Source organism: Silurus aristotelis (assembly GCF_946808225.1).
Source record: "Silurus aristotelis genome assembly, chromosome: 17".
NCBI classification, from domain to species: Eukaryota; Metazoa; Chordata; class Actinopteri; order Siluriformes; family Siluridae; genus Silurus; species Silurus aristotelis.
In genome coordinates, this window is record NC_139590.1 from 24,040,912 (window position 1) to 24,056,554 (window position 15,643).

General features: G+C 38.3%; 1 protein-coding gene across 7 annotated transcripts in view; it reads left to right on the forward strand.

The window, feature by feature from the left end:
• The window catches only part of clec16a (C-type lectin domain containing 16A), a 53,219-nt gene extending 43,153 nt beyond the window's left edge, over positions 1-10,066 (forward strand). For 5 of the 7 annotated variants that reach the window (XM_083566486.1, XM_083566485.1, XM_083566480.1 and 2 more), the window contains exons 21-23: positions 240-389; positions 4,383-4,499; positions 8,147-10,066. In XM_083566486.1, coding sequence (XP_083422612.1) covers positions 240-389; positions 4,383-4,499; positions 8,147-8,517 — 638 coding nt within the window. In that variant the 3' untranslated portion in view covers positions 8,518-10,066. The other 2 variants (XM_083566484.1, XM_083566483.1) reach the window with 2 other exon arrangements.
• Positions 10,067-15,643: the final 5,577 nt, after the last annotated feature.

Below are 15,643 nucleotides of genomic sequence, written 5' to 3' on the forward strand. Positions count from 1 at the left end.
CTCACTTTTGTTGCCAGTTGTTTAGACAATAGCGGCTGTATGTTGTTATTTTTTAGAGAACAGTAAATCTGTACTGCTATACAAGCTGCACATTCTGCTACTCCAGCTGCATACTCTAAAATATATCCACATTTCATTTCTATAGTAATAAAGATGAACTCATTTTTTATCATTATTTATACATTATGTATAGTTCAGATATCAACATATTTGTTTATTATTGTTCCTTGTTCGTGCAGCTCTACTTGACCTTCCTGTACAGCCTTCTTCTGAAGTGCTAGGCTTCGGACAGTCCTCTTCCACATCTGCATCCTCGTCACAGCTGCCCTTCCGTTTCTACGACCAGGCGCGGCGAGGTCCAGCTTTCGCCTCAGTGGATAGAGTTCCAGGTAATCTAATTAAAACAGGAGTCTTTCTGACACTGCTTCTATCCTGGAGTGTGTGTGTGTGTGTGTGTGTGTGTGTGTGTGTGTGTGTGTGTGTGTGTAAAACCTGATAGTAGGAATCTGATAAGGCTTCTGATGATCACTGTGTATGTAAATATTATAAGGAAGATTAAATGGAAGATAAATAACGAGTTAAAAACTGAAAGATGATCGTCCGAAAAACATTTGGACACTGTGTACAATGTAAATATAAACAGAATGACATGATCTCATAAGCCCATATTTTATTTCCAATAGAACATGTATAGAAAGCCTATCAAATGTGTACAATTAGAAAATATACCATTTTCAGGAAAAAATAATAATTTTGAATTAGACTCATTAGCAAAAGTGCTGTAACATGATTGGGTATTAAAAGAGTATCTTGAATAATGATAACGCCCCTGTAAACAAAGCCGGCTTAATGAAGATCTGCTTTGAACCGGTTGGTTTGGAAGATCTTAAGTGGCCTGCTGTAGAGCTCTGACCTCAACCTTATGAGCACAAATCTCCATAACCACACTTTAAAATCTAGTGGAACATCTCCCCAGAAGAGTGGAGGTTATTATACCAGTAAAATAGGGACTGAATGGGATTTTCAAGAAGAACATAGGAAACTTAGGTTCAGTCTCCACAAACTTTCGTCTGTGTATTGTATTTAAGGGTACATGGTTTTGATAACGTGTGTGGTAGAATGTGATGGAGTGGAATCTTCACAGAAACCTTCACTTCCTAAAATCTAACAATGACTAACATTAAGTGTCTATTCCATAGTAAAGTATATAAGTAAGAACTGGTGACTCTCTTCTCTCTCTCACAAACACACACACACACACACTCTTCAAACAAATGGCCCACTATTTTTACATACTGCTTTAGATTTCTCCAGAATTTCTGAAGCACTTCTCCTCAGGTGTGTGGTCTGTCAGTGTTTCATTACATGGCTTCCTTCGAATCTCACATGCCACCGAGATCATACTTCCTCTACTTCTTCTTTCTTTGCTCGAGAGGGTGAAGTTAAAAAAACACCCTGGATGTTATAATAAGTGTTATAGTAAAGTTTATAATGAAACCTTCACCGTGCGATTTCTCTAATAGCTGTTTATCTGTTGGCATTCTGTAATACAATAGAAAAGAATAATCATCCTTATTCTATGTTTGTTCAAACCGAAATAGGAAAGAGAAGAGGCTTGGATGATGTTTATCTCATTGACATTTTTTTTTACTGATACTGATCGCTTGTTACCAGGTTAGACGTTGTATCACTTTTGGTAAAATAATGCTTAGATGTCTGTTTTGTTTTTTTCTTTCTTTTTTTTTTTTTAATGCCATTGACGTACGCAATCGGTTTAGGGAAGTCCTCTCGGGTTTTTTTTTCTTTTTTTTTTTTTTTGCAGGAAATAAAACATTCATTTGAAGAGTGATGTCACTCTTATCATTACACACCACATTTTTACCACCGACACCAAATCACCAAGAAAAAAGTACCAGCATGAAGAATAAAACCCCCTCCCCTTTCCTGTGAGTGTGTGTGGGGCAGGATTGGTAATCCACCTACTTATAAGCCTCTACCTCTATAGTTTTAGTGTGTGTGTGTGTGTGTGTGTGTGTGTGTGTGTGTGTGTGTGTGTAATGTTATGCCTGATCACACACTGATCACACACTGATCACACACTGATCACACACTGATCACACACTGATCACACACTGATCACACACTGATCACACACTGATCACACACTGATCACACACTGATCAGGCCTAACATTATGACATTATAATATTATGAGCAGTGAAGTGAAGAACACTGATGATCTCTTCATCATGGCACTTGTTAGTAGGTGGATATATCTATTAGGCCGCAGGTGAACATTTTGTTCCCAAAGTTGAAGTTAGAAGCAGGGAAAAAAAATGGGCAAACAAAAGGATTTGGGGGAGTTTGACAAATTGTGACGTCTAGACGACTGAGCGTCTTGTGGGCTGTTCCTGGTCTGCAGTGGTCAGTATCTATCAAAAGTGCTCCAAGGAAGAAACGGTGGTGAACCGGCGACAGGGTCGTGGGTGGCTAAGGCTAATTGATGCACCTGGGGAGCGAAGGCTGGTGCGTGTGGTCCGATCCAACAAACGAGCTCCTGTAGCTGAAATTGTTTGAAGTTAATGCTGCAAAAAGGGGACCAACACTATATCGGGCAGAGAGAGAGAGAGAGAGAGAGAGAGAGAGAGAGAGAGAGAGAGAGAGAGATCATAAAACTCATCTGGTCCTTATCAAGTGATAGAATGAGGTGAATACAACCTCAGGTGAACAACATGTCATTATATATTATTACAAATATCATCCTGAAATGGAGAAACCACGTGTGAAAAACTAAGTATGCCCTTATGGTGTAACAGCTTGTCGAACCCTTTTTTTCTGTAATAAACTGTGTTCTGTGGGGCCGTCTCTCACATCATTGTGTAGAAATTTTTGGTCAGTCTTTCCATTCTTTACAATGTTTCTTCAGTTATTTGAGGTTTGTGTGGGTTTTTTCACAGCTTTCTTAAGCTCCTGCCACAACATGGACTTGGACTGGTCTTTTGTCGTAGATTCGTTGGCGTGTTTGAAATCATTTTGTTGCATGACCCCGTTACGGCCGAGCTTTAGCTGTCGATGGCCTCACTTTAGAATTCTTTGGTATACGGCGGAGTTCAAGGCCAACTCAAAGTTGTCCAGGTCCTTTGGCTCCAAAACCTGCCCAAACCATCATCCGTTCACCACCGTGCATTAGCACCCCTAGGAACTCCATCATGCTCCATTCAATATAATTCGATTCAGTTTTATTTGTCGAGCGTTTTTTTAAACAATTGAAATTGTCATGAAGCGGATGGAAAGTTGTATAAAAGAAAAAGATTATTGCTTATAAGTTTGTTCCTTATAATATCTCTAAAGGACGAGCCAGAATCGACTGCGGCAAGAAAAAACTCCCGGAGATGGCATGAGGAATTAACTGAAAGTTCGTAAATGAAGACTAAAAATATGCCTAAAACATCTGACGCACCTAAATATGAGCCAGTCACCAAATTCATCTGAAATGATTGACAGTTAGGTGGGGGTTATAATCTTTTTGATCACCTGTAAGCTCCACCCACTTACCTCGAATCACACAGGTGCGCTTTCATCCGCACATTGTCATGTGAAATGGCAAGTGTTTTCGCGTTCACTAATGTGGAATAAAATCTGAATAATTTCGACGCTTGTGTAGTTCATATCAGAAAGCTGTAAAATATATGAAAGTATTGGGACACATGACTTTTCCAGCCATATGTGGTTCTTCACCAAAAAAGTTAAAGGCACTAAATGATACAGGCCGTCTTTTCAGATCTATGAAGATATGACTCATGTGATTCAGAGTGGAAGATTCTGAGTAGCCTGAGTAAAATCATCATGTACAGCCTTGAACCATCATGGTGTTATTATTAGCATTTTGCAGCAGTTTTGATGTTGATAGTTTGACTGTTTCTGTGGAAATTCAGCAAAACTGCCTGAGGTTTAGAAATCTTTACTTCTGAATAATTTGTGCAAGAGACCAATGTGTTCTGAAGTGAAGTGTAGAGTTATGAGCGCCGTTAGTGTCATTGGAAAAGTCATGAAATAAGTGGCAGTGTGTGTTATAGCATTTTTCTTTTTTTTAAACAAGTAAAATTATACACAATATGTTTGTAATATATTTATAATTATGTAGTGACTGGATGCAAATCTCGTTTACAATTGAGTAAAACCTGATCTGATAAAGTTTAAAAACGATAAAGTATAAAATATAGTAAAAATTTTATTTATGTATATGACAGAGATATTGACAAGTGACAGTTCTGTGTTAACTGTGTGTGTGTGTGTGTGTGTGTGTGTGTGTGTGTGTGTGTGTGTGTGTGTGTGTGTGTGTGTGTGTGTGTGTGTGTGTGTGTGTGTGTGTGTGTGTGTAGGTTTTGCAGTGGCTCATGTTGCCCAGCAGCGCAGCTCCTCTCCAAATTCCAGCTCCAGCATCACAGCTCACTCCGAGTCCATCACCATGAGCGGAGTGTCTACACACAGCATGTCAGGTAACACACACACACACACACACACACACACACACCTGGCAGTTGTCTCAGATGCCACTCAGAGACTTTGTGCCCTCCCTCAGATCTGCTATGTGAACGCTGCTTTGGCACATTTCCCACAGTTTAAATTGATTGGATTGTTTGCTTTGTAATAAGCTGGAATTTATTTTCGGATTACATTTGGCACGATTCGCTGGAATGCTTGTCTTTGCACAAGACGCGGCTAAAAAAAAATTTCTTTGCAGCAATATTTAAATTCACATCGTTGACGTAAACGCCCTCCTGAACAAACCGCTCGGTGCAGTGTGTACAGTGTGTACGGTGTGTACAATCTCCTACACTTTTCCAACTGTAGTTAAGTGCAGGAAGCTGCAGCTCTCCTCACACACTCCTGCTTGATTCTTATTAATGAATATTTTGTTTGTAAAAAAAATGGGACAGAACTGTGTGAGATCTGTCATCAGGTCTTTTCAAATCGGTGTGTATATGCCATTAAACGAGTGATTTATTGTCTCACCGTCACGTTGCACAACACAACAAGAAAATAAATCAGTGTTTATATGTTTGAGCCTGCTAATGCTTTTGTTAACATTTTGGTGGAAGAATCACACACTACCGACACTTTTGTCCCTGTAGTGTAGGTTATTGTGAAGGTCACAACTTTTATTTATTTATGTGTCTATTGAAGAAAAGTTCATTTTCACAATCCTGACTTTGTCTCCTAGCTGTAATGTAAATGCGATACCAGTATAAAAATCCTCCGAGGGCAGACTCCTATCAGAAGCTGTTTGCTTTTGATTGCGCCGCAGTGTGTTCAGGGCTTTCGCAACAACGCTCACTTTATGCTTCGCATTCAATCTATGTCCAAGCTCCTGCTCCGAGCAGGGATTAATGCGTAACGAGCTCTTTCCAAGAATTTCTCAGAACACTGCTTTTACAATATATCAGATGACTGCTCTGACGGCAGACTTTGATCTTTGAGTGCGATTCCAGACGCAGAGGTCTAAATGCGACTATATCCATGGGACTACATCCGTTTTTAGTGAAGACACAGGCCAGGATTACTGTGAGGTTTAAAATTTACTCCTGAGGGTCTTTAAAATCGATGCATCGTTACCTCTGGATTAATCAAATATTCAGTAGAAGTAGAAATATAATATTGTAGATGATCATTTTAAATGAAAATTATTAATTAATTACAAATATTTTATATTATAATGTATAGTGGCCTACAAAAGTCATTTATTTATTCAACTACATTGCAGAAGTTTCACAAACGTGCTCTCATTTTATTTTATTTTAGACCTACAGTGTTGAAAATATAAAGAAATATATACTTAATAAGTGTTTAAAAGACATTTAAAAGGTCTTTGCTATGTACCAAACATACACGTGTGTGTGTGTGTGTGTGTGTGTGTGTGTGGTTTTGGAAAAACCTAAAAAACCATCGAGCGTCTCGAAGCTGCAGACCCAGAAGAAGACGTTAGAGGTGATAAGGTGGTGTGTTGTGGCTTCTTCGATTCTCCTACACGAGTTTAGTCTCTGAAACTGGAGGCGTTTGACACAATCACACATTTGGTGTTTTTTTTTTCTCGTTACTAATCTTTCTTTTAAGCCTTTGTTTAGACTCGACGATTAGGCATAACAAAAGCAGACTGACCTTTAAGTGAAGTTCTAAGGTCATTGCCCTCCTCTTCCCCTGGAAGATGATTCGTACAAGATGAGTTTGTAGAAACACAGTGCCTGTGCTACGCCGGTGCGCTACACCAGAACAGATTATTTATTTATTTATTTATTTATTTATTTTGCATGATAAATTTGCTTACTAAATCTAAAATATGTGCCCCTCACATGATTACATTTCAATTCATATTCCTCAAACTATTGCCAGATTTCAAGTTTCAGGTTTCAAGTTTTATTGGTCATATGTATAGATTTCAGTCACATTTTGTACAATGAAATACTTAAGTGAAAACTACAGCACTTAAGGGCAGACTACAGCAAATTACAGCAAATAAAAAACATAAAAAAAATAGTAATAATAAGGCATAAGAAAGATAGTATTATTTACAAGTGTGTGCAGAAATTTTATATATATATACATGCACTTACATCTATAACAAGTATATTAGCATGTAGTGAACTGCAGGTGTACAATAAGAGTGTAAAAATAAGTAAAGGTACATAGTGTGCAAGTAAGATGCAATAGTACTGAGTGCACTGGTGGTCTAAGTTCTGAGAATTGTGCAGCTTTTGTATGACGGAGCTTTTCGTGGTGTGTTCGAATCGGTTGTAAAAAGAGGGATCATTTATGAAATCGACTTTGTGATGGTCCGATGTGCACATAGTTTTTGCACACAGTAGTGTATTTTCTGATTTTCCTCCAGGTTTTACGATCAGTTCATGATTTTATTCTTTCCCCACTCCCTGTGACGTTTCCCACCCTCTGTTCTCCTCTAGTCAGGTCTGGAAGCGAGGGCCGGAGGTGTGCGTTTTCTCTCTCGGACGATGCCGGAGAGTGGGTTTAGACCTCCGCACCCAGGCATGTCAGCGCTCTCGCTTGCTGCCTTTTCCTCGGCCTCTCCTCGGCGTGTGCACTAACAGCCTGTACACTTCCTCAGTTTGCTTGCGGTGATGCAAAATAAATTAAACAAACACACTGGTTTCCTCTCAGGTTATAATATAAATCATGAGTGTGGCTGGAATTTATTTTTTGTTGCTTTTGTTCGTTTTTTGTTTTTTTTATGATCATTCACAATTAAAGAAAATAGCACAATGTAGGGATGAGACATTTCCCAGAACAGACATGCTCATTAACGTTACTCATTGTTTAAATGCCAAGACTTGTTTAATATCTGAAATTTGCTTCCATGAATTTTTAACACATTTAAAAAGATAGAGTAGTAACAGATAAAGCATGCAGATTGGGGACAGTATAATGAATTATAAAAGTATCTGTGGGGGTTTTTTTTGTACTTATGACATCTATAAAGAAGAACAAAAGGAAATGAAGTCACAGATAGCAGTTTTATCTTATCTGATCTTATTTACTGTATCACTTTCTTCTTCAGTACATTAAGATTGGACCTAGCTTAGAGGCGTGGCCTAAAGTCTAACACTGAAGATTATACATTTATAATACCTTACAAAAGTGACATTGCGGTTTGTTTGTTTGGTGTTTTTTTTAGCTGCACCACCACTTTAACCCTGCGCTTACATCTTGCATGGGCTTTAATTTGATGTTGGAAATATTTGAGTTCATGTAAAGGGAAGAAAAAAAGTAACCTGCTTTCTGTCATGTCGTAATGCTTAATTCCACCCTGAGAATATTTAACATCTCGTTTCTGGATAAATTGTGATGCAAATTATTTTCAGCGTTTAACCCTCTGCCGCACGCCGGTGACTCATTGACCTCCTAAATACCACTCTGTTCTTTGAAAAATCACATTTCCAGGGAAACAGTCAGAAGGTCCCACAGATTGGAGGACGAGTCAATATAATTTATAGATCAGTGTTTAAGTCAGAAATCCTGAAGATTAAAGACAGAACTGCATCAGCCGGTTTCCAGAGTTGCGTTACTGTTGTGCAGTGACAGCTGTGTTGTACGGGTCGCATGTTTCTAATCGGACCTGCTCTAACTGTTTTAGCGCTGATGGCACCGCTGGCGCCGAGTCTGACCCCCGCCGCCCAGCCCACCATCTCTCTGCTGTCAGACACCAACGCCGACTCGCTCAGCGTCGACTCGCTCACCCTGCTGCCCCCGGCGGACCCACCCTGCCTACGTCAGTTCACTGACCCCGACACACATGCCACGCCCGACCCACAGGACACAAAGGACACTGTAGACAACCCAGAAGAACCCGAGTCATGTTCCAGTTCAGATTCTCGAAACCAAGACGATCTCTCCGATTCTGAACCAGCAAAAGTTTCTGAACATCACGCAAGAAAGAAAGCGGAGACTGAAATTCCTGCTTCAGATGCTGAGGAGAACCTGGAGCAGGAGACAGAGATAGACTGAGACACTTCTTAGTCCTTTTGTTTTCTTTTTTTCTTTTTCTTTTCGGGTTGTCGAGAAACCAGCTGAAACCCGAGCGTCAGATTGGTTTGCGTTCTGGTTTCTGTTTGTTCATCACAGCGGTGGCTTTCATCCTGTTTTACCGCACCTCCTCCTTGTTTAAGAACATTCTTGAATTTGTTTTTTCTCTGACAACAGAAGGGTTTATTGATCACGCCTTTCAAAGCACATCTTTGTTTCCAGTCTAAGCACCATTGTGATTTTTGTCCTTTGCTACGGTGCTGTGTGCATGACGAGTTATGGCTGCATGAGCGATCGAGTGGGATTATTTGTGTGCGTGTCTGTGAATGAGTGTGAGAAAGGAGGAGGAGAAGGATGAAGAGGAGAATGGGGTTGTTTTTATAAATATGTGGGTGAGGGAATGCCCGCTCGGTTTTACTGGTCTTAACACTGAGGAATGTACCACGTGCTGTAGGGTCTGTCCAGCGGTGCTCTCTCCTGGATGGCTTTCTCACTTGGACTGAATACACAAATTTGCACTTCAAGAGCAGCAGATATTTAATTACATTTTTTTTTTGTTTGTTTTTTTTTGGTTGTGAACACAAACAGCACATGGTCAGAAAAACCCCAGTAAGCAAATTTCCTCACCTTTTAAGGGTGCACACAACTGCAACAAACCCTACATCATCACACACTCGAGTCTCAGCTCTACTTTTGCAGAATTGTTTCAAATGTTTCCCATTCTTTCAGGTTCAGGTGTTACAGAGCTACTAAATGAAAAAATTGCATGGACACACACAGGACACGCCCATTCCCAGGACTAAACATTTCATTCGCTGAAGGTTCGAAAAATAGATTTGATTTCAAAGTGGATCTGGATTTTTTTTTTTTTTTTATCAAAGAAGCAACAGGTTTGATTTAAAATTCAATAAAAAAAAAAAAAAAAACACATGCAGATTTTATAAACAGGAGTCATTTATTATTATTATTTCCCATCTTATTCTGACTCTCATTAGTTAGAGGTTCAGATGGTCCCAAAATGGTTCCCTTCTCGGAAGCTTTAAACCCCACACCGAGTTCACCAAGTACCCAGAGTACCCAAGTTAAATGTTTAACCCCTGACAGGTTCTTGGTATTCAGAAAAATTTAATTACCAATAATTTGGAGTTTGAGCCAAATATTTGTATACACACACACACACTCACACACACACAGGCTTACATGGGCTGTGCAAAGGGTTTTGAAGGCTTCTAAAGTAAATAAAAGTCTGGAACAAAACATGAACATGAATTTAAAATGTCATGATTATAAGAAAAAATCCCCCAAATTTTTTTTTTTGTTTGTTTGTTTTTTCAGTTTTAATGATCAGTTGGTAAACATTTGCTTCTTTGCTTTATGAATATTAATTAACTAATCGACTCAACAGACGTGATTGGCTGATCCCCACACCAATGTTTTAATGACTGTTAAATACGGTTTATTATTTACCAGTGTGTTTTGTTTTTTCGTTATAATTGAAGTGATAATAAACGTGACTCATGTTTTATAAAAATGCTCACTGTTTTAGTGACAATTTTATTTCTCCAGAATCGATCTGTGCTTTCTGTGTGGGAGGGACATGCTCTTGTCAATCACAGTGTTTCTAGCCAATCAGAGGCCTGTATAAGGATAGGGCTTTCCTCCGAGCGTGTTGAGCCGCCGGGGGGGGGTCGAGGTGAGTGGTGGCTGGGAATTGGCAACAATCCCTGAATTATTGGGCAGGAACTCTTTTTTTTTTTTTTTTCAAATCTTTTCCCTTTTTTAAAAGAACAGATAATAAGTTTGAGATCTCCAGAAGGTCATTTTTAAAGAAAGGCACTGCAGAACTATGTGTGATTTTGCACAGCCATGATTAATGATTTACTCTTTTGCTACCTTCAACAGTAAAGTTCTCTGTTTTCTCTACAGAATGTTTTTCAGGGTCTCTAACACGGTCAAAACATTGCAGCAGGATCATGATGATGATGATGATGATCACGTTAAATTGCTTGTTCTCTCACATAATTAGAGAAGGTGGAGAGGTTTGAGCTCATTTTTATACATAGAAAAAAGTTCCTATTCCTGTGTTCGATATTTTGGCTGATTTTGTAAAAAAAAAATAATAATAATAATAAAAATAAAAGCTGAAGGTAACCTTAAAAAGCAATAGAGTAAATTGTGTGCAGTATTTTCGCTGTAATGTAAACGTCCTGTCCATAATGCAGAAAAAGGAAACGGCACAGTATCAGATTTGTACCTTGTGTAAATATGCGATCGGCTTTTAATCTCTTTCGGTTGCTTTTACGTATAAATATAATAAAGACGTGCAAAAGACTATTCTACATAAACGTGGCCTTGTGTTCTGTTCTGCCCCCAAACCCCTTTCCCCCATAAATAATTACAGCTGCACTTGTTATCTGGACTTGTGCTCTTGCCCAGATTTCCCTTCACTTCCACAGAAATGCTGAATAACTGCTTACTTCCGAGTTCTTCAGATTCTGTCGAATTGCACAGCAGAGTTTATAGCAGCTTCTTATACACATGCAATTATCTTATCTGACAGGGAGGATGAGGGATCAGTGAGAGACTTGCTTTACCATTGAACTGCCTGCAGTACTTTTAGGAAACGTCTGTTGATGTTTTTTTTTTTTTTTTTTTTTACGTAATACAGTTCAGTTACAGTGCAAAACAGAAAACGCTGTCACAAGGACAGGAAGTGCTGAGCCTCATGGGGCTTGTGATAGAAGACATAGAGTTTCTATGATCCTGCAGGGTTTCAGTAACGAACCTAAATCCTCGATGATTCATATCACAGTCGTGTTTTTTTCTCATTATACACACATATGACTGTTATTGCATGGTGAAGATACTTAGCAGTGAAAAGCCGAATCTTTCTTCCATACAGTATGTGTTTCTCTTCCAAACTTTTACTGCAAAGTCAGAGGCACACAGTCTCTGGATGCACCTTGAAATTGTATACAAGTATATGCACTTTATATATATATATATATATATATATATATATATATGCAAAATTTAATTTAACGGGATAAATTTTACTAACGCAGGGTGCATTTCTGCTTGACCATTTTTATTTGAAATATAAATAAATATAAAAAAGGCGAAATCAAAACCTTCAAGGCAACACATTTATTCACGACATCCTTTCATTACTCATAAAAAAATAAGTTTTCATTTATTTTTTATATCACTAAACATCTGTTTTTTGTTTTACGATGCACAATTCTCAATTCGGCACCACATCCGGCAGTTAAACCTGTCCGTGTGGAAACATAGCAAAAGTTCTGTGTGGTGTCCTGATAATGTTACGTGATTTAAAACACCCCAATTACTTTACAACATTTACAAGAATATTTTGTCTTCATGCTCTTTGTTGAGTTCGGTGTCACTAATAATTAACATATATTTGCATAAAGGATGAATATTTGCTCATGTTAATTAGCGTATTAAAAAAATTGCAAAGTATTAATTTGAGTTACATTTAGAACATATAAAAATGTGCGTGATTAAATATTTTGGGACGGCCCTAATTTATAAATATACAGTAAATCCATGAAGATCTGCTGTACATGGGTTGAAAGCGGATAGCGGATCTCCTGCTATAGAGCTCCAACCCTGTTAGACACCTTTGTGACTGCACCTCAGGCCTCCTCACCTTCTCACTTACATCAACACCTGACTTTACTAACACCCTCGTATCTGAATAAATCTTCTGGATGAGGAGTGCAGGCAGTAAAAGCAGCGTGTACAGCACGAGGTTCTGTGTATCCCCAGATTTCATGATGTTATATATTTAAAACGGTACCTGTAAAAAGAGGAGGAGTTTAAATGAACGTTTTGAGGGGTGGAGACTAATCGAATAAGAAGTAACGAAAATAGAGATTTTACATTACGGATTTTACGTGACTGTTGCTCAGAAGACACATCGAGTTTGTTCATCTACTTCTGCACTAGCAATAATGTTCAGACTTGGTCAGGTGACTTTATGTAGTAAGTGTGTGAACCCATTTACCAGTCTTTGGGTGTTATGGGGACGTGCAGGTCCTATCAAGACTCTTCTCTGTTCTGAGATTTTGGAATGAACTTCGTCTAGACGTCTGAACAGCAGAGTAACTGCCAGACTTCAAACGACGGTTAAGACCTTCCTCTTCCTGACGCACCTAAACTAGCACTTTATTCCCTGTTTGTTTTGTTCTCTGTTAATATATTTTTTTATTCTTTTCAACAGAGTTCAGACTGATTTTTCTTTAGTCTGTAATTTAGTGAGTCAGTGATGGAGACACTTTTGTCTGTCTGCTAAATGCCCTAAATGTAAATATCAGTTTTAAAAGTTTTCCCCTGGAGAGCCCACTCGAGTATAATCCTACATGTGAACGGAGGAGGAGTTTCTCTGGCGGTTGTGGGTGGATTTTAATCGTGCAGTCGTTAAACACGAATTATCTCTCAACATCTGGTTATCTTCCGTTCACTGGGTTAATTATTAATCACAAGAACACGAGGAATGATACGAATCAAAGACTGTTAAATCACAAATCGTACACAGACTGAAAGCTTTTTTTTTATTTAAGCAATTCATTTATGATTGATGGACCCAATTTGTGGTGCCAATAGTTTTAGTTTTAACTAAATTCCCATGGCCCACCGAAACACACTTCCACTTGAGTGACTGGTGATTAAAAGAAAAGACAGAAAGGTGTTTTGTACATCACTTATACTTACCAGCAGAGTGAAATTCTTTCTTCACATATCCTGTCTGGGGTCAGAGTGCAGCGATGACACTGTGCCCCTGGAGCACTGAGGGTTAAAAACCTTGCTCAGGGGCCCCAAGAGCCACGGTTTGAACCCCTGACCTTCTGATCAGTAACAGAGCCTTAATCCCTGAGCTTCCACCTACACCCTGGAACAGCTCATCATTTGGCAACCAAACAAGGATGTGTTTTCAAAAATATTGGAACACAAAGTCGAATCCTGCATCTCTTCCCATTCAGAAAAAGAATTGATATAACGACGATGTTTAAAAGCAACCAGGAAGTGAAATGAGTCCGTTTGCAGAGACGGGTTTAAACACGCCTGGTCTCATGTATACAATGTTATTGTTACACTTCAAGGAAATTCATATGGGCAGATCCCACTTCCAAGCAGGAAAGAAAAGGGAAAATCTTTTATGTTTCTGGTTTCTGGCTTTACACGATAAAAGACGTTGAAGCTCGTGAAGTATTAGAGCTTTGGGCTTGTACTAAAAAAACAATACCATGTGCACACAAAGCTTTATTTATAGAGCAACCTAACAGGACACCACCCCTGAACAGGAGAAAAGAATTACTGGAAAAAAAGGTTTTTTACTTTTTCTTTCAGATTACAGCATTTACAGTGTTTTTTTTTTTTTTTTTTTTTTTTTTACTATTATTATTCTTCTGGAGAACTCTTGCTGGTCTAGCAAATAAAATGTCCCTTAAAATAATTAAACTAGTTTTATAAATTCGAAATTATATATTGAAAGTATTTTTTTAAAAAGTCCAAACTGATTGTATTTAAAATCAAAAACAGTAAATAAAACAAGAACAAATATTTGCTAATTTTTACCAGTTGATTCATGATATATTTCTTTATTCAAGCTTTTTATGTATTTATATTTATTTATTTACTCAAACAAGACTGTAAAGTGTCAAAATAAAAAATCTGGATTATTTTTAAAGAATTTAAATGTAATATAAATCAGCCTGTGTACACTTTTAAAAGGAACATTTTCATTTTTAAAGTTTTATTGTTTAATTGCGAAAATGTGGTCCATCGTTCTGACAAAAGTTTGTGGACTATAAGACCGTAAGATTGTGAGCTTTTTCGAACATCCCAACACAGATTTTCTCCTCATTAGCTGTTATAATGAGCTCCAGTCCTCAGACGTTCCACTTGATTTTGTGGAGCTTCATTCTGGGAGAAAGGTGTTAGTAAAGTCAGGAACTGAAGTATGTGAGGAGGCCTGGGGTGCAGTCAGCATTCACATTCATCCTAAATACGGGTAGAGCAGAAGATCTTCCACACACTTCCAACCCATGGAAAGCAGATCTTCTCGGAGTTTGCTTGTGTACAGGGGCATTGTCATGCTGGAACAGGTTTGGGTCTTTGTGTTCAAGCGAAGAAAACATTTCATGCTACAGCATCCAGAGACGCTGTGGGTAACAGTTTGGGGAAGAACCACATATGGGTGGGAAAGTCGAGCGTTCCAGTGAATCTACACACAGACAACAATAGGAAATAACATGCTTCAAAAAATGCAGCTTGTATTGAAAGATTAAAAAAAAGCTGGTGCATATATGTATATATTATAATGACACCTAATTTGCATACAGAGCAGAAAACAGAAAAGTAGGTGGAACTTCAAAGTTTCCAGCTGAGGTTGCAAAAACAGAGAATAAACATATTTTGCTGAGTTTTTGCATTTATTAATATGCAGTGTAATGGAAGATTTTATGATTAAGATGCAATTTATTCATTAAAACTAAGCATTTTTAACTAAAAGCTGAACACGACTGTATTTCTGCTCCACAGCTTTGGCATTTTGTTTCCTGTTAGACAAAAGTAAACAAAAAAAAACAAATCGAATATGATCACGTAAGCAGTCTTCGATGTGCTTTCTGATGATGTGCTCTTATCACGGCCCTTATGAACTGCCTTTACCACATGTTTATGGAGAAATTTGAGATCTTCACTAGTACTGCATCTCTCCTAGCCTGGGAGTGTTAATGTAGACTCGAGTACATCATCTGAGCAGGTCAAGATCATAATCATCTCCATTCTTTGGAATCTGAATCGGTGATTTGATATTATAAATCGAGATCCAAACACTGGGCTGCGTGACTCAGAGCTGGTTCTGTTCCAGGAAAAAGTGAGCTTGCGAGAAAAACCTACAAGTGGTGTTCTGAGAACTAAGAGAGAAGAAAATAGTTAAAGAAAGAACAGGGCTTGTGTGCACTAGGTTTCCTTGAACCACAGCCAAGAAGTGTGTGGTGTCTCGTCTTCCCTTCATGGTTCTCATTCTTCTTAATTAAAAAAAAAAAAAAAAAAAAAAAAAAGGAAGACATTGATAGTG